The sequence below is a fragment of the Ambystoma mexicanum genome, chromosome 10 (assembly GCF_040938575.1).
Source record: "Ambystoma mexicanum isolate Mex_15411 chromosome 10, UKY_AmexF1_1, whole genome shotgun sequence".
Lineage (NCBI taxonomy): Eukaryota > Metazoa > Chordata > Amphibia > Caudata > Ambystomatidae > Ambystoma > Ambystoma mexicanum.
In genome coordinates this window covers 1,048,697,027-1,048,724,550 of record NC_090932.1, presented here as the reverse complement: position 1 = coordinate 1,048,724,550, position 27,524 = coordinate 1,048,697,027, and the positions used below count along the sequence as shown (strand labels likewise).

Sequence of the window (27,524 nt, the reverse complement as noted above, 5' to 3'; positions counted from 1 at the left end):
TGCCTACTAATGAAGATAATGGGATCTTCTCTCACTTTGTTATCCAGCTAGGACAAGAAATCTCCAATACCCATGCCACTGAAATCAGTTTATACAATAAAGGGTTTGATGTAGTGAAGACCACACAACAAAGGTGTCCTGTACAGACTTTCCTTCAAGCCATCACAAGCCCTCTGACCGTCTTCAGTCCAATGAACTGTCCTAGGTTGTTTGGGTCATGTCAGAGCTGATAAAGGGGCAATTATGGTGTCATAGGCTGCCATGAAGTTCCTGTAGTACCCAGTGAGCTCTCACCTGGGTTTGTGTGGGAGTCTCCCAGTCCTGTACATCTTCTATCTTACTAGGGAAAGGTTGGATTTGACCCCCTCCTACCTCATGACCAAGGTAAGTGATCATCCCCAGAGCTATTTGGCAGTTGGTGGCTTTGATAGTGAGGGTGGACCTTTTCATGGCCTGTAACACCTTTCCCAAATGAGTCAAATGCTCTTCCCAAGTGGAACTGTAGACAACAATGCCATCTAGATAGGCCACACTGAAGGCCTCTAGTCCACTGAGGGCATGATTGACTAACCTTTGGGAGGTGGCAATGGCATTCTTCAAACAAAAGGCAAGGCTCTAAACTGGTCCGTCAGAGCTATTTGCCAATAGCCTGATGTGAGGTCAAAGGTGCTTGCAAAGTTGGCAACACCTATTGTGTCCACAAGCTCATCAGTCCTGGGCAATGGGTGAGCATCAGCCTTAGTGACTGCATTAACTCTTCTGTAGGCCACACAGAGACTCCAAACTTGGAACTTTCCTTGGGGACAAAGAGCTCGGGGATGGGCCATGGACTGATTGAGGATTTAATTACATCCAGAACCTACATCTTGGCAACCTCTGCTCAGATGTGGTTCTTAACAGTGTCTGGCATCCTGTAACATCTGTGTTTGACAGACACACTGTCACCAGTGTCTATTTCATGCCTCTACCATGGGGTGAGGCCTGGTGTCAGTGAACATAGAGTGACATACTGCTGGAGAAATTCCCTGAACGAATATTGCTGTTCTGGTGTCAGATCTGGAGAGAGATGCACTCACTTCACTGAGCCATCCTGAGGGTTGCTATGCAACATGTCCAGAAGGGGATCACTCTCATCCTTCTCTTGCTCTGAGACTAGCATAAGGCATGATACTTCCTCTCTTCTGTGGTATGGCTTGAGCCTGTTCACATGGAAGACCTGAGGATCTACCGCAGGTGTACTCATGTCAACCAGATTGTTGACTTTCCCATCTTGGAAATTATCCTGAAGGGTCTAGTCCACGTTGCCAAATGGCCGAGAGGATAGCTCAGGGGTGACACGCTCACCTTGGAAGCAGGACAATGCGGAGCAACGCAGGTTGGATCCCCGGGCCCACGGAAACCAATCGGTATTAAGCGCTTGGTGGGCTCCATCACAAGGATCTCCTGGTCAGGAGTACAGTTCACTTATGAGGCTTTAAGGTCATGCCAGTACTTGATCAGTTCTTAGCTTTGAGATTTGCTTATACCTAGCCATTCATCTGTTCCATCATCCTTCTGAGGCCTAAAACATAGTCCCCCACTTGTTTAACAGGACCTGGAGATGTAGCTTCTAAGAAGACTTTTTGAACTAAAGCAAGTACCCCATCAATGCAGTGGACCTCCATAGAGGACCTCCATAGAGGAGCTTGAAGGGTCTGAATCCAACCCCCTCCTGAGGCACCTCTCCATAGGCAAACAGCAGGCATGGTAATAGAAGGTCATTTCTTTTTTCCTCAGGGGCTCATTCAAAGCACCCAACATGCCTTTGAGAGTTGTGTTACATTTCTCAACCAAACCATTGGTCTGGGGTGGGGATGTGGAGAACTTGTAAGTTACACCACACTCCTTCCACATTGCTTGCATGTGACTAGACATGAGGCTGGATCCCCTGTCAGAGACAACCTCTTTAGGGAAACACAGACTGTTAAAAATCCCTGGGAAAACCCTGGTAACCACCTTAGCTGTTATTTTCCGAAGGGGTGTAGCCTCAGGGTACCTGGTGGCATCATCAATGAGTACCAGGAGGAACCTTTGTCCACCTGATATTGGAGGGTCTAAGGGACCAACACTGTTGATGCCTACACTCTCAAATGATATGCCGATATGCCAACCACTGGAAAAGACTGCAGTGGGGCTATTACACTGCTTCCAATCTAACCAGACAACTGACAAGTAAGGCAGGTCCTGCAGTGGGCTTCCAATTCTACTCCCATCCCGGGCAGGTAAAGGTGAGCTGAGAGCCTTTGCTTGGTCTTCTTAGTGCCAAGATGACCAGCTAAGCGCACCTCATATGCCAACTGCATAAGGGCCTGTAGGCCTTAGGCACAGCTGACCTTTTGACTGTACCAGGTACTGTCTCAGTGAACTCACTATAAAGGAGCTCACCCTCCCAATGCATCTTAAAAGACCTAGGTACTACACCTTGTGCCTGGGCCTAGACTTGTCTTCCCAGACCCGCAAGAGAGTGGTAATCCACACTGTTGGTCTGACCTTCAGCCAGCAGGCATTGAAAGTCAGGGTGATCCTCTGGGTTGTGTCCCACTCCCTGAGACAGGTCTGTGGGCTGTTCTCCCACTGGAGTTAAGTCTAGGATCACCAGTGGACACAGTCCCTCTGGTACATGGTCCATAGTGGGCACTGCTGAAACGGAAGGTAGAGAAAGAGCTCTTTTCACAGAGGTGGCCTTCTTACTCTACCTTCTTGCCTGTGGTTTCCCCTTTGGCCTGGGTAGACCCTGTTTGGTCTGTGACTTCAGCAGCAGCCATGGGTGGGCCATCATAGACCAACCCCAACTCAGCTAGGTCAATTCCCAATGGCACCTTGGCAGGCATATTGTCTTGTACAATTACAGGCAGTTTGGCTGTCTTGTCATCAATATGGATGGTGACTAAGGCTACAGAGGCTGGTTTGTGAGTTTTACCGGGTAACCTGGTGGTTCTCATAGCAACAACTACATAGTCCTCTGGCCTGAGTAGGGCCCTGTCCACCACTGTCATGCTAGTCCCAGTGTCTCTCAAACCAGTTGAAGGCTACCCACTAATGAAGACAATTCTCAAACCTCTCAAAGTATTCAATGAAATAGGAATCAGTGCCTCTACATACTGATCCCAGGCCCCAAGGAAACCTAAGAAAAACTCTACAGGAGCACCAAAGGTTATTCCTGGAGAGGAAGTGAAGACAGTGGTCTGCATCTCAAGCTTAGGTTAAGGGTAGGTCAGGCTGACAGCTTAGACTCTAAGTGACCAATACTTGGGGTCACCCTTCCTGTGATGCATTACCCCACATCCCCACCAAGTGGCAGGTATGCGAGGAAGTGAATTAGGATCACTGGGAGTCTGCTTTACAGCAGGGGAACCACTACCCTTACTCCCATCCCCATTAGACATATCCCGACTAGATTTTGGGAATTTAGGAGAGGGAGGTGTTGGTTTATGTGACCGTGAATGTGTGTGTGACTCCTCAGGTTTCTGAGATGTCGCTTTTTCTTTGTCCTTGTCCGTCACACTGGGATTCTTATGAGACACCCCGTGGGAGACCCAATGGTCAGCCAGCAATGTCCCGACCATGCTCTGGTGAACAGGCTGCCGAACAATACTCAAAAACAAGAGGTGAGATAATTCAACAAAGGTTTTCACCTTGTATCCATAAATCCACTCCCTCATGTTCACTTGGGCAGCACTCACCCAGTCAACCCAAGACACATGCACTCTCTTCCTATGTTCCCTGAACCTTTTAAGGTACAGAGTAGGTGTCTTGTCAAACTTGGCAATCAAAGCAGCTTTCATACTCTACTCAACAAGCACTTAGCCCAATCCTTATGGTCAAAATCATGGATATCACAAGCCACTGCAAATGCCTCTAACCATTAGAGAATAGCAGAACCCTCCACATACACACCACCCACAATGTCTCATAAACTTGATAGCAGGAGACCTAACACTCTCAACTGGTCTAGCTGAAGTCTCAACCTTAACTGAAGTATTTGATGTTCAGTGTTCAATGTCTCTCTCATTGAGTACTGCTTGTCCACTTCCTCAATGTTCAACTCAGCTTCTGTGTCCAACTTTTGTATTGAAAGGCTAACTTGTCTCTTTGTTGCTCCAATTTCAAAAGTTCAAGTTTCAAGGCCTCCCCTGAAGAGCAGTACTGGGTTTAGGAATAGAAGTGGCAGGAGAGGTGGCAATCCCCCTTCATCAAGAGAATCACAATCAATCTGGTAATCCACATGGGCAGCTATACAATCTGCCCTAGATATATCCTCAAAGTCAAATTTTCTTCATACGTATTCAATTTGGCCTCTAAGCTCATTCTAGTCAATTTATCATTAGCAATAGATCCCATTGTTTTTAGTGATATCTTTAGTATATAACAATACATCTTAAATTAAAAATAGTGTGGATATTTTGTAAGTAGCAACATTAACACTGAGTCCTAAATCCAGTGATCACACCACTCTGCCACCAGTGTAATGACTAGAGGAGGGGCATCTGTATTTCTGCCACCTATACAGTTGGAATAGAGTCACTGTTCATCCCAGCCATAGTTCTCTAAAGGTAGCAATGGATGAGCAACCACAGCTGAGACTCAGAGGAGGTGAAACAGGCTGGTCTTTATGTACAGTGAATCCCCAAGCCCCCGCAAAGGAATGTCCACACACAATGTTATCTGCTAACACAGTACATTTATATAACATATAGTTCAGGCAAATATATACACATAAATATCACACGTTGTACTCAGGCAACACTATCCTAATAAGGGCAATAATATACAAACAATGTGGTACCACAATATACTTAGATTCAGTCAAATGAACCAACTGCTCAAAGTTATTAAAAAGCATGATAATGCTACGCACAGTGTAACTTCATAGATTACTCTAGGAAGGTAGGATAGATTAAGAGCATTGGCAGAATTATTTATTCAGAGTAGATATACAATAGTGTGTGAAGTTAACCACCTGGGAAACCTGTAAGGAAAAGGTAAGGTGCACGTTATCTTGTATGTTTCAGCCCAGTCCAAATATGTTCAATAATAATCTGCTTCTCTTTCTACAGATCCCACTACCCGAAAGTACATGGGAAGCAACAGGAGAACATGATCCAAGACACATCTGGGATGCCTGGATGAATCCGGATGAAAGGAATATGTTCTTGGCGAGACCCCTCAAGGACAGACACCACTTGGAAAAAGGAGTTGATGGGATATTGATGTTGAGAAGAAGAAGGGAACCAAGCAGTGTCTGAAAGGCAGCACTGTTGGTCTTTGCGGTGTTCTCCATTGGTGTGTTGTTACTCTGGCTCTGGATGTCCCACAAAGGTGAAACCTGCTGTTAACCACAACAATGCCTGACTGAAGACGATAAGACCCTTGGTGGCTGCAGATGACTTTTGGAGTAGATGGGAGCAGTGGCACAAGTAGGTGTTGGATTATGGGATTTTGAGGTTTAACACCTCGTGGTTCTTTGATGCTGCCACCACAGCATGGACTGCAGGATGGATTCTGGTGACCTGAACTTGACCACTGCAATACAATGTGGACTCTCACCAAATCAGGACACTTGGGACATCTTTGTATGCTGTTGGCGGGAAACCCACCGGCAGACATTCCACTGCAGGCAGCGACTCTGGCAGGGACAAGTGGGCAGATGTCATGGCAGGGATGCCCTTTGACGGATTCTTCAATGATTTGGAACTTTTGCAGTGCTGGTTGTCAAGCAGCACTATGCCAGTGTACCCTCTCTTCTGGGTGATATTCAGCAATTGGTTTTCAGCTTCCAGCGGTCACAAACACTCCTCTCCAACCTGGGTGACGTAGATGAACTTTGTGGCTTCAAGATATCCAGGCACTCCTCTTCTGGAACCATAAAGATACCTTCTACCAATGGCAGGCAGACAGGACTGGATTACATGACACATTGGGTGAACAGCAGCAGTTCCACAATGTTCCCTCATGGCTACCGGAAGAGGTCACCTATCCAGGTCCTCTCTGGTTCAGTCCTTTTTTTTGGATTTGATGAAGAGATGCAACTGCAGACTTCTTCCTCTAACTGGATTCCAGGGTACAAGCTTAAAATGACTTCAGCTTCACCTCAGGTTTCTTGTTACAGCTTCTGACCAGGAGGAGAGTGTGAGGCCCCCCTGTTATACAAAACACTCACCATTCACTCAGGCACAGTCAGGCTCAGCCAGCCAATCACATATAAGTGCATCCATGCAGATTGCACTAAATCAAGCTCATATTCATTCAGGGTATCCATCAGAAACCAGACACCCACAACACAGGATGCAGATTGGTGCTACTCCCCAGCCTTTCACTGCACCACACTGTATGCATTATAGTTTCAGTTAGGGCTGGCTCATGCATTGTGTCACACAACCATAAGCAGACATATTGATTGCTCACTCCATTCAGCTAGGCCTCAACCCAAGGGTGCACCCACAACAAGCAGCCCCATGAAGGCTCCAGCCAGTCTAGCAGGAGGCAGCCCCAGAGCCATATAGTGTCCTTCCAATCAACAGCCACTCACGAGAAGGGGACAGAGTCTGGGCTTTTTAGGACTGTGAGAAACAAGGGGGTAGCACAAATGAAACCAAGATGCCACCACTGTGGGCACAGGGTTGTACCCCTGGTATCCTAAGAGTATCCCATGGGTCTTTATTCACCAAGAACAAAATTAACAGCTGCACACTGGACTCATGTACAGAAAATAAGCAGAACACACATAATCATCAGGTATAGGCCAAGGGCAAGGAGGCCTTGTCCCTCCAATGCATTTCCAGCATCACAGATAGACACATTGTTTGAAGCAACATGTTATATGGATGGGAATTGTGTCTAACATACAACTAAAGCAAAGCTGTTTTTGTTGAGGTGATGACAGTGCTTTTGTTTTTTGATTGGAGGTTTTACATAAGAAAGTGCTGGGAACATTTTGGAGTCAGGGAGCAGGGACTACCTGTTTAATGCTTTCTTGATCAAACAAGCCCTCATCAACTAGATTTTTGCTGAATGTATTGAGTGTCTATGCACATTATCCAATCTCATTTTGACCTGACACAGAGCTGTCACTGGCAAAGGGGACTGATGATATACAAAAGATGTGGATCATATCGAGGGAAAACATCTATAGACACTATTACGCAAGAGGAATTGCTGCTTCCATAGCCAATAATGATCCATCAGTGTTCTCAATAGTTCTCTCTTCATGAGCAGAAGGTATTTGACAATCGTCTTGCAAATAGAAACTGTGTTGAAATGCTTTTTCGAAAGGGATGTAAGTTTGCGTGCCTACTGACCTGCCCAGCAGGTTTTGCATCTAATTTCTGCATATGATGAGCTGGCAGTCAGGATGTTGTACAGCTGAGCTTCATCTGCCTAGATTGGGAAGTATATGATATGAAACTAAGACAGAAATAAGATCATGACGGTGTGCAGTATAGGTTGTGATATATTAGAAATATACATTGGATATTGATCTAAATATGTTAAATCATATTTGAGAAACTGAGGCATGACAATCTCTCTGCACATGTTAGGGGATCAATAGTGCCTTTTCCATATTATCTAGTCAAAAATCAGAGCCTACAAAAACATGATTTGCTGATCAACTACATGAAATGTATTCAGATAACTAATCGAGAAAGGTCTGCATCAATGCACAATGTCAAAGGAATGTTCTGGAAAAATCATGATAAAAAAGGACACCCTGTAATTCATTTTCCTACTGACATTGAGTGGGTTAGTAAGTGTTCAGGTAAAATCAGAAAGACATTGGGGTTCATTCTGAGTTGGGCGGTAAGGGGTTACTGTCACCGGTAAGGATGCCCCCTAACTCCTACCGCCCCATTCCGAGGTCCCTTAGCGGGTCCCACCAGGAACAGCTGGTCTGACCAGCCGTTCTTAGAGGGACCCGTTAAGGGACCTTGGAGCCTTTTTTTTTCCCACTAGCATCAAACGGTCTAGCCATTCCTCATTAGCTCATCATTTTAAAGTCCCTTCCTGAGTTGTTCTCAACTTAATTTACATCACTATCAGTCCTCCCACAAATGGGTTAAATTACTAAATTGTGTGTCCCTGTGAATGTGCATGAATATGGCTTATAAAAATACTATTCCCTTTGTGGAGCCTTGAGTAAAACATGTATGGTGTATCACTCACTGGAAAATGAGAAGGAGAGTACAGGAGTGTGAGCATGTGAGTGATTGAGTAAGTGAGTCAGTGGGGGGTATGTGTAAGCAGTGAACCGACAAGTAAGTCATCGATTGATCAAAGATGAATGTGAGGGGTGAGTACATATGTTTAACATGGTATGGAGCTAGGGTAACTTAAGCTCCCTAGGCTCCCACTCTAACAAAGAAATATTTGTACGATATTGGGGGTCATTACGAGTTTGGAGGTAGCCATGCCGCTATTTGTGGCATAGCTGCCTCCAAACTCGGGTCCGGGTTCCTTGAATTAGGAAATACCGGGCCATTCCAACCTTGGAATTCCTCATTCAATTTACCCATTCCCATTTGAGCCCCCATAGAGCTCAATGGGAATGGGGAGGGAGCTAACAATGGGCCTGTTAATAACAGGCCCATTATTAGCTCCCTGGTCCTTTAGTGGCTCCCACTACGGGGGCCTAGTAAAACCACCCACCCTTAGCGGGACCCGCTAAAGGACCTCATAATGCAGTGGTAAGGGGTTAACGGCACCGGATTCCCTACTGGTGCCATTATCCCCTTACTGCCAACCTCGGAATGAGGCCCATTGTCTCTGTGCTACTTATCAAGGGATTTCATCCAATGAACCCAGACCTCAGTGCCCCTGCACTACCCCTCTTGATCCCCTGATGTCTCAAGCAATAAGAATGCCACAATTAATCCTGGATGTAGCAGACGTCTGAGTGTGTGTTCACTTCTGGGTGTGGACCTGGAATTATTTAGTAAGTAGATGCTCTGTGGTTTTAATTATATATGCTTCAATAAAGTATGATGAGTTTCAACCAAACCAGGTAAATACATTCACAATGTGCATTAATTAACCACGCAAAATCCGCAGGGATCTTTCCAAGATAGTAGTATTATATGAAGCAGATAACTCCTCCATATTGCATATTGAGTTTACTAGTTCTTCAAAGGCTTCAGCATTGGGGTTTTATGAGTTTGAGGCACTGGCCATCTGGAAGATGCACGCTGAAATCATCATCAGCATAGGGAAAAAAAGATCTCATAGGAGAAAATGGCCTAAATGTCCAGAGCTAACCCAGAAATAGGAAATGTAATTCAAATGTTAACATGTTGCTTGAAAGAACAGAATATAATTCAATATTCTATAATGCACACTTTTTTTGTTGCCAATATATCAATTCAGGGGTTCAACATTCACCTGCAGTCAGTGGTGTACTCATGAGCAGATATAAGCCGGAAAACAGGGCAATTCATCATGTGTATGCAGGGCATGGGTATGTTGTGGCATGTTGAGGAACTGCCCCCAGTCCACAAATGAGACATAGGGTAACCAGGATCTTTTAGAGAGCTGCTGCATTTCTGCTTTAAATAGAGGTGTATTGAATGGCATCATTATTCCCCGGCCGAATACTATATACTTTGTTTCTTTGTAATTTATTCTGCCAAAGACTAATATTAGACCAAGTAGAGGTTTTATCTAATTTAATACATCACTATTTTAAATATGTGTTCCGTGCTTAATGTATTTCTATTCATTTTAATCATCATTTCATATTGTTGGAAGGATACGTGCCAGAAAATAACAAATTATTAATAAACATGGACCAAATGTGTGGAAGGGTACTGCAGACGAAAACCAATGCTACTCAAAGTGCCAGACTTCACAAATGCAGTTTGGTAGGTCATATTAAACAAAATAGATACTGCAATTTCAAATGCCATCACTTGAGAATTGAAAGGCACCGTAAGTGGAAAGTGATTCACAATGCTCCCTCACAGAGCTCATAGAAATGTATACATGATTTCAGTCTACTCATGCAGGACAGAAGTCGAAGGTATTTGTGAGGTGAGTGGACTCCATTTATCAAGTCACCCCCTACCCATAGGTTACACAAGGTGAGAGAGGAGTCTCCCAATGAGGAAATACGGTTGGAACAGGACAAATCGTATGTAGGGAAGTCTGATATGTGATTGACATTTTTACAAACCCTGCAAGCTCTCGGAAAGGTACTTGCTTTTTGGGCAGTTGCTCAGTTCCAAATCTCGATCAGCTTTCACTTACCGCACCTACTTCCCACAACAGTACAGGATGCAAGGCTCTGTGGCTTTTTTCTATGTCTCTCACATTTCAGCCCTTCTCTCGACAACACCACCAGATACAGTATTCTCCATCACGCGATGTCCACTCAGAAAAGTGCTCCTATCACACCTCTGTTATTTGTTGTATGAGCATATCGGCCTGTAATGTTATTCAAGATTTTTCTCAATAAGCACATTCTCATAAACGGCCAATATGGGTTGGAACATTTTTGTACATTTTATAGGACATGTTCCTGACTCCTCCCCTATACACTTAGAAGAGGGAGCCCAACCTTTTGAGAAGTCTTCAGATTTTAAGACATTCCCACTATTACCAATTTCACGAGCAGGGCCTATGTCTATGGCCCACACAAACAAAGTCCTTGCACCTATATCCTGATACTCCCTCACTCAGGAAGGCCTATAGGGGATCTGGAGAGGTATTCCAACCATGATGGGCCTCTGAGTGGCATTTTTGGTTATAAATTGACTTGTAATAAACTATTCAGCCAGAGTGGAAAAAATTGTGGTATCTGGAATTTGACCAAATATTTACTTGAAGCAGATGATTGGCACATCCCTAACTTAAAAACCCTACTGTTTGGATACATGTATGGCTGTGGAGCTGCATCGTATTTGATGCACATTCAGGCGGTTGACAGAAGTGAGACTGTGGTTTGTGTGATAGGAAAGTAAAGCATTGCCTTCAAATAGTCATCCATTGTGTCCCTGCCTGGCAGCACACTGTACCAGTCAGAGGACTTCTTTGTAAATCAGGTATGGACCTGTAAGTGACTCCGATCAAGCAATCCCAGTAAGTCAGTGCCTTGTCTGGGATGCCCAAGGGAAGCCCTTATTTATGTATTTATATGGCAAGTTATAATCTGGATGATGAACTCTTGTATAACACCCATCTCTTAGAACCCCCCTTGACCCCACTGAGCCAAGAAGTAGGCTTGTTTTGCAAATGTAAAGGTTTATTTGAAAAATTAAACAATATATATATATATATATATATATATATATATATATATATATATATATATATATATATGTATATATATATATATATATATATATATATATATCACTTCTAATATATATATATATATATCACTTCTATAAATACATTGATAATGGATAGTACACTTGTGAATATGAGCAGTAATCAGCAAGTGGTAATCCTACAGTAGCACAGTTCTTGGTTACTTATGAATAGGAACAGAAGAATAAGGTGGGAAAGAATGCTTTATATGGTTCAAGGAAACGCAATGATGAATGAAATGCAGTACAGAAAATAACTTGATATGGCTTCAACAAAAGACAATGTAATCACTTTTCCTTGACAATTCACTCCCCCCCTTCAAGCAATATAAGGAGATGGAAAGCAGAGCACACAGTTCTCAGATTGCAGGAATGCAATCAAATACAATACAAACATTCAGTTCCCCCCCAGCAAGCTTAGAGGGAAACAGGTATGATTTTAAAACACAGGCCCAAAATGCTTTGAATGTGTTGGCAATGAAGTGAAATGATGCTAACATTGATTTTAATTCCCTGTAGAGGTTCAGGGTGAGTGATAGCTAGTTGATATTAGTTCAGGCTCACTTTAGCAATGCTCTATGAGTAATTAGCAGGTTAAAAACGAATTTCAAGGATGAAAGCAAAGGCAAATATTTTCACAAGTGGCTGGAATGATTGCAAATGTCAAATCGCGGCAAATTAGTCGCGCGCGTCGAGCGTAATTACGGAGGCACTATAAGGAGTAGGAAGTCGGTTCTAGGTTCGTTGGGAAGCTTAGGTTCCGGAGATACGGCCGATTTAGTAAAGGTCGTTTTTCGGATTTGAAATTTTAATGCTCAGAATGACAGATGACAGTTTATAGTTTTGAAGATGACAGAATGACACGATTCTAGGAGGCAGTTCTAATAGGCTAAATAGTTTGGATTAGATTATTTTAAACTAAGAGATTGGTTTTGGCACAGTGCTGGCTGGGTACTCACACTAGATTTTGGACAGGAATGGGCCTCATCACGGATCTGGACAACAGGTTGAACGGGACTTCTGGCGGTTCTGCTCACAGCGTCTGGTCTCTGGTTCTCTCTGGTTCCGGATACAGCACTGCTTTCTGGATACTGCTACAGGTTCTTTCAAAAGTTCTTGGCAAAGAATTCAAACAGCTCGCCCGGCTGTTGAATAGTTTGGTTGGTTTTGAGGCCTGCTGAAGAGGATTCAGCTTGTGGATTCAGGCCTCTCTGCTAAAAATTCTGGAGTTAATTTCTGGTCTCTGGAGATTGATGGATTTGAAGTCTGGCTCTCTGGATGTGAAGTCTGAAGTCTCCCGGCAAAGCATCCCGCAAGAAAGTGGAAGGTGAATGTGTCTACCTGGGTTTCAATGTTCCTTTTATGTGTTTTGAAAATGGGTGTGTGCCAAGCTTTCCTCTCTCCCTTGATTGGGGGAAAGAATTGGAGTGTCAGAGTGATGCTGTAGGTTTTATGGTCTGAGGATCCTTCCCCTGTCAAATTGCACACAAATCTATATTTGATCCAAACACACATTTATCGATGTACCATTTTTCTAATATTATAGGTCCAGTTAACATATTTTCTGTAGTACCAAACCATCCGATCCCTGTCTTTGTACGATGTCGTGTCCACTTTTGACAGAATTCTGCCCCTTTTCATCCAGATAACGACCTTTAAACCTTTCCAGATTTGACACAACTGTACACCCCCCTTGTACACACATTCCAGTAACTTTTCATTTGTCTAGCTTAAACACAGTGTCTGCAATATCAATAAATAGCGGGGTTCTGCCTCAGAACATGGTACAGAGTCCTAACGCCTTTTAAAATGTGCATGGAAAAATCCCAAGAATAATGATATTATTTATATAATTTTGACCAGTCCGCACTATGAGTTATCTATCTTTTTAAAATTATGCCCTGGTCAAAAAAGGGTGTGGCTTCCCACATCACATGGTGGAATAACTGGTTTATCCACTTCCCCCAAGCTCAGTTTGCTCTCACAGGCACTGCCCCTCCCAGTTTCTCCCCAGAGGAAGCCATTTACGACCCCCCCAATATAACATTTGCCTGAGTCCAGGAAAGGGCTTTGTTCAATTTCCTGCAGTCTGCAGGTACCCCTCCCTTAATTCAATCTGAGAGGTGTGATCTCCTTTTGGTGGGGGCAGCAGGATGCCAGGTGGGAAGAGTTGTTGAGCCAGTTCAACTCCTGTCGGGGGTAGTTGTCAGGCAGAATTCAATTTCTTTAAGCCAAGCTTCAGCTAAATGTCCTGTTTGTTCCCAGTTTAAATCAAACTTACAACTTTTACACATGCAGCTAGAATGCTGATTCTAAATTCAAAACCATGACATTTAACAGTTGCAAACTATGTGACACTCAAAAGTAGGTCACTACTTTTCTATTTTAGTGGTTTTAAATCCAATTTCAATTAAGCTGCTGACATCCACAGCTCAACCAGTTTTGTTATAAACATTGTTTTGGGCTCTTCATTTTCCCAGATTTTGTATGCACACAACACTTCATTCTGCCAGATGTCTGCTGGTGTTCAGTAAGATTTTCGAATATCCTGCAATGTTTGAAATAGGCACTTTGAGCTTGCATTCAGGAAAACAAAGGTGATTTTAAGGCGCTTTTGGTCTAACAACACTGTTATTTTTCCTTTGACACCACCTTTCACCCCTGGCGCTTCCGGTCCATCATGCTGGCATTGGTAGGTGGCGGGTTAGACAACCATTTTGGTGTGCGCACAACCGCGCGGTTTTCCTGGTTCTGGGATGGAATGATGGGCGGCGACAGCTCATCCCCACATCCACCCAGTCTATTGATTTAGTTTTGTTCTGGGATAGAATGATTGGCGGCGACAGCTCATCCCCACATCTACCCCGTCTAATAATTCAACATGGGTCAAAACCCTTGACAGACCAGACATAGTGGCTTCACACTGCTGAAAAGTAGCTTTGTACTGCCGACACAAACCCTGATTCATGGAACTGTGCAAAGTGTATTTCTGCAGTGCAAAGTCAGTTTGTACTGCAAAAATGACTTTGTACTGACTTTGCACTGCACAAAAATACAATTTGCACAGTTGCATAAATCAGGGTTTGTGTCGGCAGTGCAAAGTCTCTTTTCAGCAGTGCAAAGTCACTTTGAACTGTGCAATAAATTCCATGAATTGGGTCCAAAGGTTTTGGATGATATTAGATACACATTTGCAAGGTAGTGCTATCATATGCAAAAGTAATCAAAGACTACCAAACGTGACCTTGTCATAATTAAGGCCACCACATAATGTCCCACCTCCCCCACCGACACTACCATCTCTCACGCTATAGCAAGTCCCAGCTCAACATCACTGGCTACCATGACCTTGTGTCCTATCTTGGCTACTACTACACTAAGTAGACTAAGTAGGCTAAGAACACATACTCCCTGCCCGCCCCATCAGCTCCACCATCCTGTCTACACGCTGTACATCTACGCAAAGGTCACCCACAATCATTATCACCAAAAATCCAACCACGTGCATACCAATACCACAACCCAACAAGGCTAGACCACAACCTAGTATCAAAATTGAGCAATAAGCCATGCCCCAACCTGCATTCCAACAAGTAACAGTCGTCTTACCTCCTCCGCCAGAACCCTCCCCCAGCATTAAAGGTGCACTTTTCAACGTATGTTCACTTGGTGCCCATGTCATTGAGATCCACAACCTTATCTTGGACCAACATCTGGATCTACTAGTAGGGACCGAAACCGGGTTACACCAAGCCTCGGGCCCCCTACTAGTCCTGGCAATGTCACCTGGATTCGATATCCTTAGGACTGACAGAATAAATGCACAGGGAGGTGGTGTGGCCATAATAGGTACAACCAGCCTCCAACTAAGAGCCTGGCCACTACACCCCATTAGAAGGTTACAAACTACTCCTTGCTAAACTCACAACAGACCCTAAAACTACAACCGATATCCTGGTTGTCTATAGAGCACCCACCAATAACAGCCACCCTGAATCAGATACCCCACTCCTCCTCACGCCCCTCCTAAAACCCAATACTATATTCATCATCCTAGGCGACATCAACTTAGGTTTCAATGAGAAACAAGACCACCAAGCAAAGGCATTTCATGCCTCCCTCTCAGATATGAACTTCAACCAGTTATTCAGAGTATTAGGTTGGATACTCAAACTAAACACTCAAGTAGCAATAGGCTGCAACGCTCCAGTCGATTGCTCTGACCACCACCTCATCAACCTCACACTATCCCTTGAAAAGATACTCCTGCCCACCTCTACTATAATGGACACAATTGAAATAAGGAATAAGAGGAACCTAACAGTAGACAGCCTCACCCTTTCCCTTAAAGAAGCCCTGTCCACCAATCCCATCTTGAGCACCAATCCAAGTTATCTTGCAGACCTTTACCACAACTGTCTTAAAACTACCATTGACTTCTTAGCCCCTCTTAAAACTAAAACTCAACGCCGAGACAAACGCACAACCTTCTGCTTTAATGAAGAACTTGTACTACTCAGGCATAACAAAAGATCCTTGGAACATATCCATAAAGAGATAGATAATCGGAAAATCCTGTCCCATCGCCCACCCAAGTGAACTCAAGCAAAGTGTGGGATACCACTATACAAAATGATTTAGCATCCAAAATACAAGTACTCCAAGAGAATATATCCTACAAAAGAGAGCTCCTGGCCAATAAAAACACACCCCCTACAAACTACAGACAGCTCCAATGAAAACCCTAATACCCAATTGAAATTCACTCAAGTATCCCAAGAACAAGTACTAGACACTATTTCCAAGCTAAAACCCTCCAACTGTAAAGGGGACAGCTTCCCAGCTCACCTAGTCATGTTGTGCGCTCCTACCCTTACCCCCATCATCACCAAATTTGTCAGCACATCGTTTAGCACTAATGTAGTCCCTGCCAGTATCAAAGAAGCTTGGGTGACCCCTCTCCTAAAAAAACCTTCCCTGGACACAACAGTCCCTACGAACTACTGCCCCATAACCATGGTCCCCTTCTTATTGAAAATGATCTATAAAATAACCTATGCACAAATACATTCCCACCTTGAAGAAAATCACCTCCTAGGAGCAAGACAATCTGGCTTTCGGCCTAACCACAGCATCAAAACAGTGTTCTTGGATCTTAAAATCCAAATGGACGGCATAAGAGATGTTGGCAAACTCTGCATCCTCTTGTTATTAGATCTATCTGCGGCATTCGATCTAGTGGATCACAACACACATTGCACCACCCTGGCTAATGATTTCCAATTCTCTCTGGATGTCACCCTTTGGGTCAAATCCTTCCTTGCAGATCGTACATCCCGAGTCTCCATTGGCAGGGATGCTGCAGACCCTATGCCAGTACCACTAGGAGTCCTGTAAGGATCATGCCTGTCGCCCATCCTGTACAATGGTTACACTATAATGCTTACTATTTGCGGCCTTGGATGCCATGGGTGTCATCTATACCAACTTCGCAGATGACACCCAGATCTTATTCCTATAACTGGGAACTACGATCAGGACAACATCATGTTTAACAAAATATACGCGATCATTCAAAATTGGATGGCTGTCAACAGCCTTTGCCTAAATGATGAGAATACAGAGATTCACATTGTGGTCTCCCCTGCCAGAATCAATGCCCTCCACTCTGACTTCTCCACAATCACCATCAATGGAACACCTATTCCGGTCCTAAAGCAGGTTAAAACGTTGGGCGTTCACCTTGACACAAACCTAACAATGACTAAACATGTAAATGCCCTTTTATCGGCCGCTTCCTACACATCCAGACTTATTGCATTAAACTGCCAATTACTTACGCCACAAAGCTGTACTACACTAGCCCGGTTCCTCATCTTATCGAAGTTAGGCTATTGCAATGTGTTACTGCTAGGCACCTCAAAGACGAACTCAGCCAAACTACAATTGCTACAAAATAAAGCCGTGCGAGCAGCCATTGGACTAAAATAATCAGTTCATTTTTCTGCCACCAGGAGGGAAGCCCACTGGCTTCCCATTAAAGCCAGAAACATCATCAAGGGAGTATGGATTCAGCCACTTGGGTTTCTTTCTACACTAGCAAATATGCTTTGCCTGAGGACTTTAGGGTTTCTGATGGTTCTGATCTGTTTTTTTTTCTGCTAAGGGATTGTGTAATTGGAATAAGGAAGATAAGTGTGGGCTATTGGTCGATTCAAGCCATCTAGGGCCCCATGGCTGGACAGTATACCACCATTTGTTCTTAAAGAGGACCCTGGAACATGGGATGAGCTTTTAACATCCATGTTCGATCATCTTTTTCTGTCTCACGCTGTGCCCACTTCCTGGGTCAAGTCCATCATCGTCCCGATTTATAAAAAGGTGGACAAACTTGATTTGTCTAATTATCAACCTATAGCACTGACTGATGCGACCAGTAAGGTATTTTCTATTCTCCTCCTAAGGGATCTCAACAGTGCTCTCAGGGAACTTCACCTATTGAATCAGTTTCAGGTGGGGTTTCGTGTAGAACTGGGTACTTCACTTAATGTGTCCATCTTGTCCCATCTGAGACATTACACCCATCATTCTCAGGTTGGTGAAGATTATCTAGCTTTGTTAGATATGACTAGTGCTTTGAATGGTGTGATATTATCCAGGCTCTGGCACAACATGCTCTGTCTGAATATTCCTCGTAAGTTGTTTCAGTTGACTGCTCTACTGCACTCTAACACTTCTATCTGTGCTCGCTTGTCTGAGGATGCCTCTCTTCAGAGATACCCACCTTTACAGAAGTGAAACAGGGGTGCACTCTGGCTCCTACACTCTTCAACCTTTATACGTGCAATGTTGAGGGACTGTGGCAGGGTCCCTCCATCGCACTGGCAAGGTTGGGGAGTTTTAGGTTGGAGTGGTGGAATAAGGAAGCTATAGTGTGGGCTATTGGTCGACTCAAGCCATCTAGGGCCCCGGGGCCGGACGGTATACCACCATTTGCTCTTAAAGAGGACCCTGGCACGAGGGATGAGCTTTTAAAACCCATGTTCGACCATCTTTTTCTGTCTCCCACTGTGCTCGCTTCCTGGGTCAAGTCCATCATCGTCCCTATTTATAAAAAGGGGACAAACTTGACTTGTCTAATTATTGACCTATAGCACTGACTGATGCGACCAGTAAGGTATTTTCTATTCTCCTCCTAATGGATCTCAGCAGTGCTCTCAGGGAACTTCACCTATTGAATCAGTTTCAGGTGGGGTTTCGTGTAGATCTGGGTACTTCACTTAATGTGTCCATCTTATCCCATCTGAGACATTACATCCATCATTCTCAGGTTGGTGAAGTTTATCTAGCTTTGTTAGATATGACTAGTGCTTTCAATGGTGTGATAATATCCAGGCTCTGGCACAAAATGCTCTCTCTGAATATTCCTTGTAAATTGGTTCAGTTTACTGCTTTACTGCACTCTAACACTCTATCTGTGCTTGCTTGTCTGAGGATGTTGTCCTCTCTTCAGAGATACCCACCTTGACAGGAGTGAAACAGTTGTGTACCTTGGCTCCTACACTCTTCAACCTTTATACGTGCGATGTTGGGGGACTGTGGCAGGGTCCCTCCATCGCACTGGCAAGCTTGGGGAGTTTTAGGTTGAAGTGGATGGCTTACGCAGATGATTCCATACTGTTCAACAGAACCCTGCAAGGTCTCAAAGCTAAAATGCAGCTTTTTTAAAAATAAGCCTAGGAAAATAATCTGTTGCCCAATGCATCCAAGTCTAAGGTCTTGGTTCTCTCTCGTAGAACCAAGGACATGCACTATGCTTGGACCATGGGACCTGATAGTGTGGATCAGGTCAAGACACTCATCCATTTTGGATATCACTTGGCTAACAGGGCCAGTATTGAATACTGGAAAACCATCCTGTATGATAAAGCGAAGAAACTTATTACTGCCCAAATGAAGTTCTTAAAGCAGAAAGTGTGTACATTTTCTATGTTGCCCTTTAGGCGCTATTAATTAGCAACATTTGAAGCTGTTATCTTGTATGGTCTTGATCTATGTTCCCACAATATGGATGCTATTCTGACTACTATTCATGGAAGGCTCTGGAAGGACGTTCTTGGCCTTTCTATGGCTATTCCGAATGTGATTATCAGACATAAACTGTGTCTTGTGTCACTGAAGGCCAGGTATGTCTGGAGACAGCTTTCCGTTTTTAGAAGGCTGATTGCTCCACCTAAAAATTCCCTTTATTAGAACCTAAAGGTACCCATGCTTGCTGGCTCTGTTCAGTCCCTAAGAGAGTTTAATGATCAATGTGTTCTGTGCTGGTGTGCATTATTGCCTCTGAAGACGATCTGGTTCTAAGACCAGGGCACATTAAAACGATTTTGATTAGGCAAGACTGAGCTGAGACAGTAAATTGTATCTACTCTTATGCCAGCTTTGAGGAATAGTCACAGTGTGTACATGCCAGGGAATGTCTACCCCTGTACCTTCAGAAATTTCCTTGCCCCGTAATATGTATGAACTATATGCATTTCGGCCTCAATCAACTGCCTGTTTATGAGAAAATTAGGCATTGGAGTAGTTTGAATACCTCAGGTGATTTGCATATACCTGAGAGAGAATGTAGGTTCTGTGGTGTAAGCAACACTAGTGAAACCTTGAAACACTTGGTGGTTGTGTGTAAGTTCTTTGATAAGTAACATACCAAGTTATTCAAGAATAAGTTCCTTGGTAGTTCAGAGGTGTACAGGAATCTGTTTTGGTGTTGTTACATGTGGGGTACTGCTATTTCTTTGGTCCTAGCGCTGAATATCTTCCTCACATTTCTTAGCTCTGAATTGGATATGAAAAATCTAGAACTGCACATTTTAAATTGATTCTATTTTATCAATAATGTATTGATTGGTCTATGTTTTAATTATTGTTATATAAAATGTGATTTATGAAATGTGTAATCTTATTCGTTTTTTTTTTTCTTATAATGAATTTATGATGTGTAAGGTTTTTTTTAAACTGTAAATGAAACAACAAAAAAGAAAAGCTGGAATCAGCTTCAAAACACTTTGTGTCACTCACAAATGTCTTTCCAAAAAGGCACCACATATATCAACAACACGGTCACACTAATAAAGCTCCCAGAACACTAAAATCCAACTACAATGCACATCTCTTTATCCCACGCTTCAAATGCACCAGAGCAGGGGGAAGTTGCTTCTTAGTAATGGCCCCTAAGCTCTGGAACTCACTCCCACTCCACGCCAGAATTGAGCTCTTGCACCAGTGTTTCAAGAAAACTCTAGAAATGTGGCTATTCAACAAATTTGAGCCTGATGCCCCCCCTCACCTTGTCACCAAGGACAGAAAGTGTCAGGCAGCCTCTTGAACAGCACCCATTCCTGCACCATCTAGTATTGAACGCTAAGACACTATTGTATGGCCACCTGCTTCATGATGTAATGATGTGTAATGTACTGTGATGTATTATATATATAAACGCTTTATGATGCAATGCTGTGAAATGTACGGTAATTTATTAGATATATAAGCAAGATGTCTGTAACTACGCCGTGATAGCTGCTGGTTTGGGCGTATACAATAAATGCAATGAATAAATAAAAAAATAAATACAATCACACCATTATCCAGCCATTGCCATCTTATCGCCATGTAGTACTATGTTGGCATGCATTGCAACTTCCAATCCTTTGACTACACAAAAGCCAAAACTAGCCCCCAGTCCAGACAGTCCCAAAATTAGCATAGCCCCAGATCTTTTCCAGACCTAGCAACACCCCTGGTTGACAGTGAACTATCCATCCACAAAATCAGGTGGAATCCAAAATATGTTTTTTGCGTTCATCCTGACCACCTTAGTTAATTATTGTGTTTGTTAGTTTTGTTTTGTTATTGTTTCTGTATTAAATGTATCGTGACCCAGGACTTCCCAAATTTCCACGGCTTAAGAACAGGAGTGTGCTTTTATATCACAGTCAGCTTTTCAATGACAGACTTTGCATGCTGACAGGTGTTTGAAGTAGGAGATCCCTCGTCCTGCGTTGTGAAAGGAGCATGTTTTATCAGGACCGCAGGATAGAACAGAAGATACTAGAATATGGTGGATGTGGAATGGTCGCAGGCTGTTGTCCTATGCAAATAAGTAGAATACAATTGAACATACCTTGTGAGTCGTGATGGGGGAGAATGGGTAACAGGAGGAGGTGTGGCATCACCTGAGGACCAAATAAATCAGGGAAAGCCTGGTGAACAAACACATTGCAGCTCACAAACTCTCATCTACATTTTGATTATACAAAGGCTTTATACTTTGATGTCCGTCAGCTATGATGTCATCGTACGTGGCAAACAGTAAATACTATCGAAAGGATGGAATCTTAAGGGAACATATATGCTAATTCTATGTACATGTTAGTAACATCATTAGCTGATTCCTATCAGATAGACACACCTCAAACTACCTCTTACTAGGTATAATACAGATTAATAGCAGAATAACATCAACAGATTGGCCCTTGCAACAATGTATAGCACATAGCTTCATAGACCCACATGATTGGTTGGCACCCTCTCCAAACATTGGACATTCGGCTCATTAGCAGCATTTGAGCAAAATGGAACCCAAGTGTGGGGAACAACGTCAGACCACTGCTGATTTTGGTCAATTAGCCTACCATCTCTTGTTGTTCAGGCCCTAAGCCAAGCCTCTTCTCTGTAGTTGACCTTACTGACTGTTATTTTCCTTTGGACTTTTATGGGAGTGTAGGTAGATCGCTATCTTCAATTAAAGCTTAATTAATAGGCCCTGTTTTTGAGTTTTGCATAACGTGTGAGGAGACCATGTTTTAATACATTTTGATCTTTTATTTAGTGCTATTTAATTCAATTAAGCTGGGTTCTTTTACTTCTCTTGGCCTCTGGAGACTTGGTTGCTCGTTCTTGCATATGCTTTGTGCATTTTTTATTGTCCAATACGTGGCTCTTACAAATGTTTTCTCCTTCACTTAATCTAAGAGAATTATGTCCTGTGTATGAAGCTTATCGTCTTTTGCCTCCCCTTTTGCCTTTCATTTGCCTCTTGATGTTGAACACTTGATCCTAGGCCAAACAAATTATTTTTCTCGTACAGGGCTGTCGTCCAGTTTTTTTTCAGCTCTGCAGTTCTGAACTCTCCCTTCGAGGCTTCTTAGCTCACTATTATAAAAAAAACAACATTCATCGTTCCATCATGGCTGCTTTACCTGTGTTATATTTTCTCCTGCAGCAAGCTTCTATATGTCTCATCTACCTTTCCGTGTCTGTCTATATACATTTGCTACTTCTCTTCTCGCTTATCTTCTTAGTATATATTATTTCTTCATCTCTACATAAATGTTTCCCTCATTACTTCAGTTACATCATGATTCTTTAAGTATGTGGATATTGTTTCAGTGTGTCCTAGTGTCTTCTCTTCATCACGTCACTTTACTCAGGTCTGATTTCATGTAGTGCTCTTCCATATTCAGTGGTGTATGTAGACATCCTTCCACCACCTCAGTGCAAGGGTACATTTGATGCGGTTGCCTGGGTACATAGCATCGTTCATATCTTAGATGCAGTATTGAGATGATACATGGTGTCATGCATAGTGCTTTTTTGCTGTTGTTCCAGTATGACAGAGGTGAGGGGGCGGGTACTAGAGATGACGTGTACATCTGCCTCTCCATAATGGGCAGGGAGCAGTATATCACAATTAGATGACTGCATTCCCTTAGGGCAAACGGCTTTTGAAAAACAATCAAAATTGCACAGAGATGACAGTGGACACGTAAATGGTGGTGGCCGTACCGTTCTCTAAGCAATTTGCAGCACAGTTAAAATGACCTTGTTAGTTGTAACCCTTGTTTAGGTTGTACATGTATGTTGGTGTTGTAAAGAGTACATCTATTATTGAGGGATTGAGTTCAACTTTGAGAAATTAGTGTTAGTCATTCTGCACATGAGCACGCCATGGACTCTTCTGATAACAATCGTGTCAGGGCCTAAATTTCAATGCCGCTGACTTTCATTTATGTTATTACCTGTACAGTAGGAAAGCCCCTTTGAAAAACGCTTTGTAAATCAGGTCCATTTTGTGATGTATTTGTATTATACAAAGTCTGTCATTGTTGTGCCTTTTGTTATAGGTACCTGGGCGTATCAGAGTAAGAATATATCAGGAAATAAATTAGCATCAGCTTAGAAAGGGTATGAGTACACCAGCACAGGATATCAGTGCCTGGCAAAAGCCTTACAAGAGTTGTGTTTTCAATACTTTCATAACATAAAAAATGTAAAAAGAAACTATACAACAAGCATTTATACATGTATTACATGTCCCCATATTGTATATATGTGTGACTTACTGAAAGCTTTCTCTGTGCAGCCAATGGTATACATATCACGTCATGTTATTTTCTGGTTGGCGTATGATGCTGATTTGACATGTGATAACAGTCGATTTCAAATCGATACAAAAGTGCTTCCTTGCAACCTCAAATCATTTAACTCTTCTTTTTGGTTTTCTCGCTCTTTTCAGGGTTCTCGTCATATCAAGACTGTGCCATATTACAGCTGTGATCAGCCCGTGATGGGATACTGCCAGACTCATAAGCCCCGACATATTAACAAAGGATATGATGCAATGTCTCGCGATCAAGCTGAGACCACCAACCTGGAGCTCAGCCGTGACCACAGCTATATTGCTACGATAGCCCGCTCTGCCGCTCCCACAATTTACATTGAGAGAATACCCACCCTGTGACAGGGGCACGGCAGGACACATTGATATCACTGCTGAAATGGGAGGACCAGAGTAATCAAACAGAGGAACCATTCCTTATTGTGACTATTAAAAACTTTTGTGGCAACAAATTAGTTGCGATGAAAAGCTTCTTTCTATATCATTGCAGGATTTCAAATTGCCGGGGGCGGACAAATGGAGAAGGCCTCCGGCCCTACGTGCCGTCTTCGCTTTGAAACTTTGACAAGCAAGTGGAAATTGACATGATTGTAAATAATGCACAGTGACTTCTGAGAAATAGATTTTCACTCTAGCTACATTAAGGATTAAGGGACAATCCAAGTGTTTCTTTTGAGTGCTTTTGTTCCCTCCCAGTTTTCTTTCTCTCATCATACGGTTCCAGAGGCAGAGAACCACAGGTAAAGATAGGAAAGATTGGTCAGGGTTAGGGATAGGGCGGGCCAGGGTGTGGCTTCTCGTTCATGTGTTTACTACTATAAATAGCTTTGTTTAAGTTGAGATTTTATTATTATTATTATGATTATTATTATTTTGTATGGCATTTGCTTTTTTCAATCTTCTGCTTCAGACAGTCAAATTTCAGTAATAGGCCAACACCCGGACCCCCCAAAAGTATATTTGACCTTGCAATCTAATGGCATATTCAATGCATGTCCACATGATGAGTAACCACTATATAGGGTAGGTTGGGATTGGTTTTTAAGTGAAGTAACCTTCTGTGTCATAAAGTCCACTGCACCAAGAAGATCTTAGAAGATTAAATCCGGATGTGCACACAGCGCACCGATAGCTAATGTGCCACCTGTCGATGTGTGGCCACTTGCCAAACCAATGTGTGGGATGAGGGTGGGGGGTGTCTTTTGAGTGCGTGTTTTGGTGCAACTCAGTTGGGTGCCAGACATTTCTTAAACCGGGTGTATCATTGTTTTTTATTAATATTATCAGTTTAGCTTTTGTGTAGTTTTTATCAATAAAACAAAGGTGAAAAAGTGGTGAGAAATAAATATATTATTTTGTGTCTGGGACACCACATCCAAACCCATTGCGCGAGTGATTTGTGTATGTACTGGAAACCCCGTGCATTTTCAGTGAGAGACACAAATGCTATGGGTTAAATGGAACGTTCTCTTTGGGCAGTTGTGAAAGCATGAACACGAGTGCACACATTGAAACTTGCTTTGTAAATCATGCTCACATGAGCACACAGAAGAAACAGTGAGTACACTTAAGTTACACAAAAGATATGGTAGCAGAAGTACCAGAGAATATCTAGCCCTGGGATGCAGATTTAAGGTGACAAATGGTGCTAAGAAACACACACAGCATTTTAAATATATAATGCCTAAACAATCAATGAGTGCATGTGTTTAGATGCCAACTGAGTCTTAGCTTCCTGAGAAAAATGCTTTGTGCCAGAGCCCATAGGAGCTTCTCTCATTAGGTTTACCCTAAATCGATCTTATCAACCACTCATTGACGACATCATCAATGCATTAGTAATATTCAGAAGTGTGCTTACATCAAACCTGATTTCACATATTTAGTATATATAACATGCCCCCGCCTCCCCAATATCAATAGGGCTGATATGCAGTCTTTTGGGGTACAAGTGATGGGGTGTGGTAGCGTGCACCCTTACCTTGCGCAACACACGTGTGTCCTATTCAGAAAGGCCTTCTGAGTGTGAACATCGGAGAAGCACAGATGCCCCCTGGACACCCTGTGGACAATTGCACAAAACTGACGCATTGGGGGGTATTTCTGCTCACTTTAAATCATATACCAAATTCACAAATGGAACATGCTTTAGAATTTGCTGATAATAAAATAATTCTAGTAAGGTGCAATGGATGAGACCATATAATGGATTTTCTAAGTGGTATAGGTATAACTGCTGTCCCAATATGCAATGCACCCTCAGCACCCATGTCAGTGTGGCAAGCAGATCATACATGAGCTGTGGGAGCCTACTCCCAACAGCAATGTCTACACAGGTGATGTCCAACACATCCTTTAGATCCGTGTTTGAATAAGGTGGCCTGTGAGTTTCATTACATCATGCAAGGAGAAATGCGGATCATCTGGACTTTCTACATTTGTGATCTTCTGAGAATGGTGCCCTATAAGACAACAAAATACACCTACGGTGCAATGCAGTGGGCCTCCTTCTCGAAGGTGTGTACTGGATCAAACGGGATTCCTGCGAGCATTTCGCATTTGCACTGTGTACCTTATACCCGATTCACAAAGACTGAAATTGGCACAAAACTGCAGATGCTTAGAGCATATTTGTGAGGCTCTGATGTAAATGTGTTACCTATCACGGAGATGGTACAGCTTTAGGCTGTCAATCAGGCACAGGTAGAAGGTGGACATCTGAGATGCTGATTTTTTTCCAGTGACATCTTTTTAGAATGACGCCCCTTTGACAAATGATCAACAGAAAACACAAGATACAAGTAAAGATCAAAACCTTCATGTGTACACAAAAGCTTAGATTTGTTGATCACTGATAGAGAATAAACATATGCTTCCTAAATCTAATTAATAACAGTAAATACCAAACGTGACAGTAGGGATGAACTCAAATGGAACAAGGTTCTCTATAAAGTATGATAAGTCTATATCAGCACATGCTTATCTAGTGCATAGTCCTGCGGCTATAACACTGGACACTCTTATTGGTTCAGAGATCCAGCTTCAGTGATATAGCACCAAACACAAGTCTTCATCAGTCAGTCCCAGGGACATAGCACCTAACAAATGTTTTGAATTCTCAGTACCACCGAAATATTGCCCAGAATAAATCCTTGTGTCCTTTGTTTCTTCTACCAGCAAGAACATCTTCTCGCTTGGTTTAGTGTAAGACACATTGCATTCTGCTACTGGCAACAATGTTACCTCACATTGCCTATGGTATTACATATACAGACTCTTACCAGGAAGTGCATCATCCTATTTGCTTAGGGTCATTATCAAGCTGTGTTATTTTAACAAACCAGCCCAGGTTTTGCTTTCCAGAATATGGCTCTAGACCGTAACATGCTCGGGTCCTCTTCTATGGTCTCTGCCACTCCTCTTCTATGGTCTCTGTCCCCTGCCATCTACTGAAATGTAGCCATTATTGCATTTCCAGCATATTGTTCTCCCAAGATCCTTTTTTCAGCCAAAAGGTAAGGTGTCTGAGGTATAGTCCTCAAAACGATTATACTTTTTCTTTTCTTCCTGGTCTGTTTCAGTGTCTCAAATATTGCTCACAGCAGGCTTGTAACTTTACTTCTTCCTTTCTTCCTGTCCTTCTCCAGTGTCTGGGCTACATCACTGGGCAGGCTTGTAACTATCAAATGTGCGTGTCTCACCTTAGCTCTGACTGTCTCCATTACATG

The 27,524-nt window shown here is 42.9% G+C and overlaps 1 protein-coding gene across 1 annotated transcript in view; it reads left to right on the top strand.

The window, feature by feature from the left end:
• LOC138491971 (leucine-rich repeat transmembrane neuronal protein 4-like) overlaps positions 1-25,176 on the top strand; it is a 1,061,099-nt gene extending 1,035,923 nt beyond the window's left edge. The window contains exon 3 of the mRNA XM_069618860.1: positions 23,914-25,176. Coding sequence (XP_069474961.1) covers positions 23,914-24,138 — 225 coding nt within the window. The 3' untranslated portion in view covers positions 24,139-25,176. The remainder of the gene's footprint in view (positions 1-23,913) is intronic.
• The last annotated feature ends 2,348 nt before the right edge of the window (positions 25,177-27,524 follow it).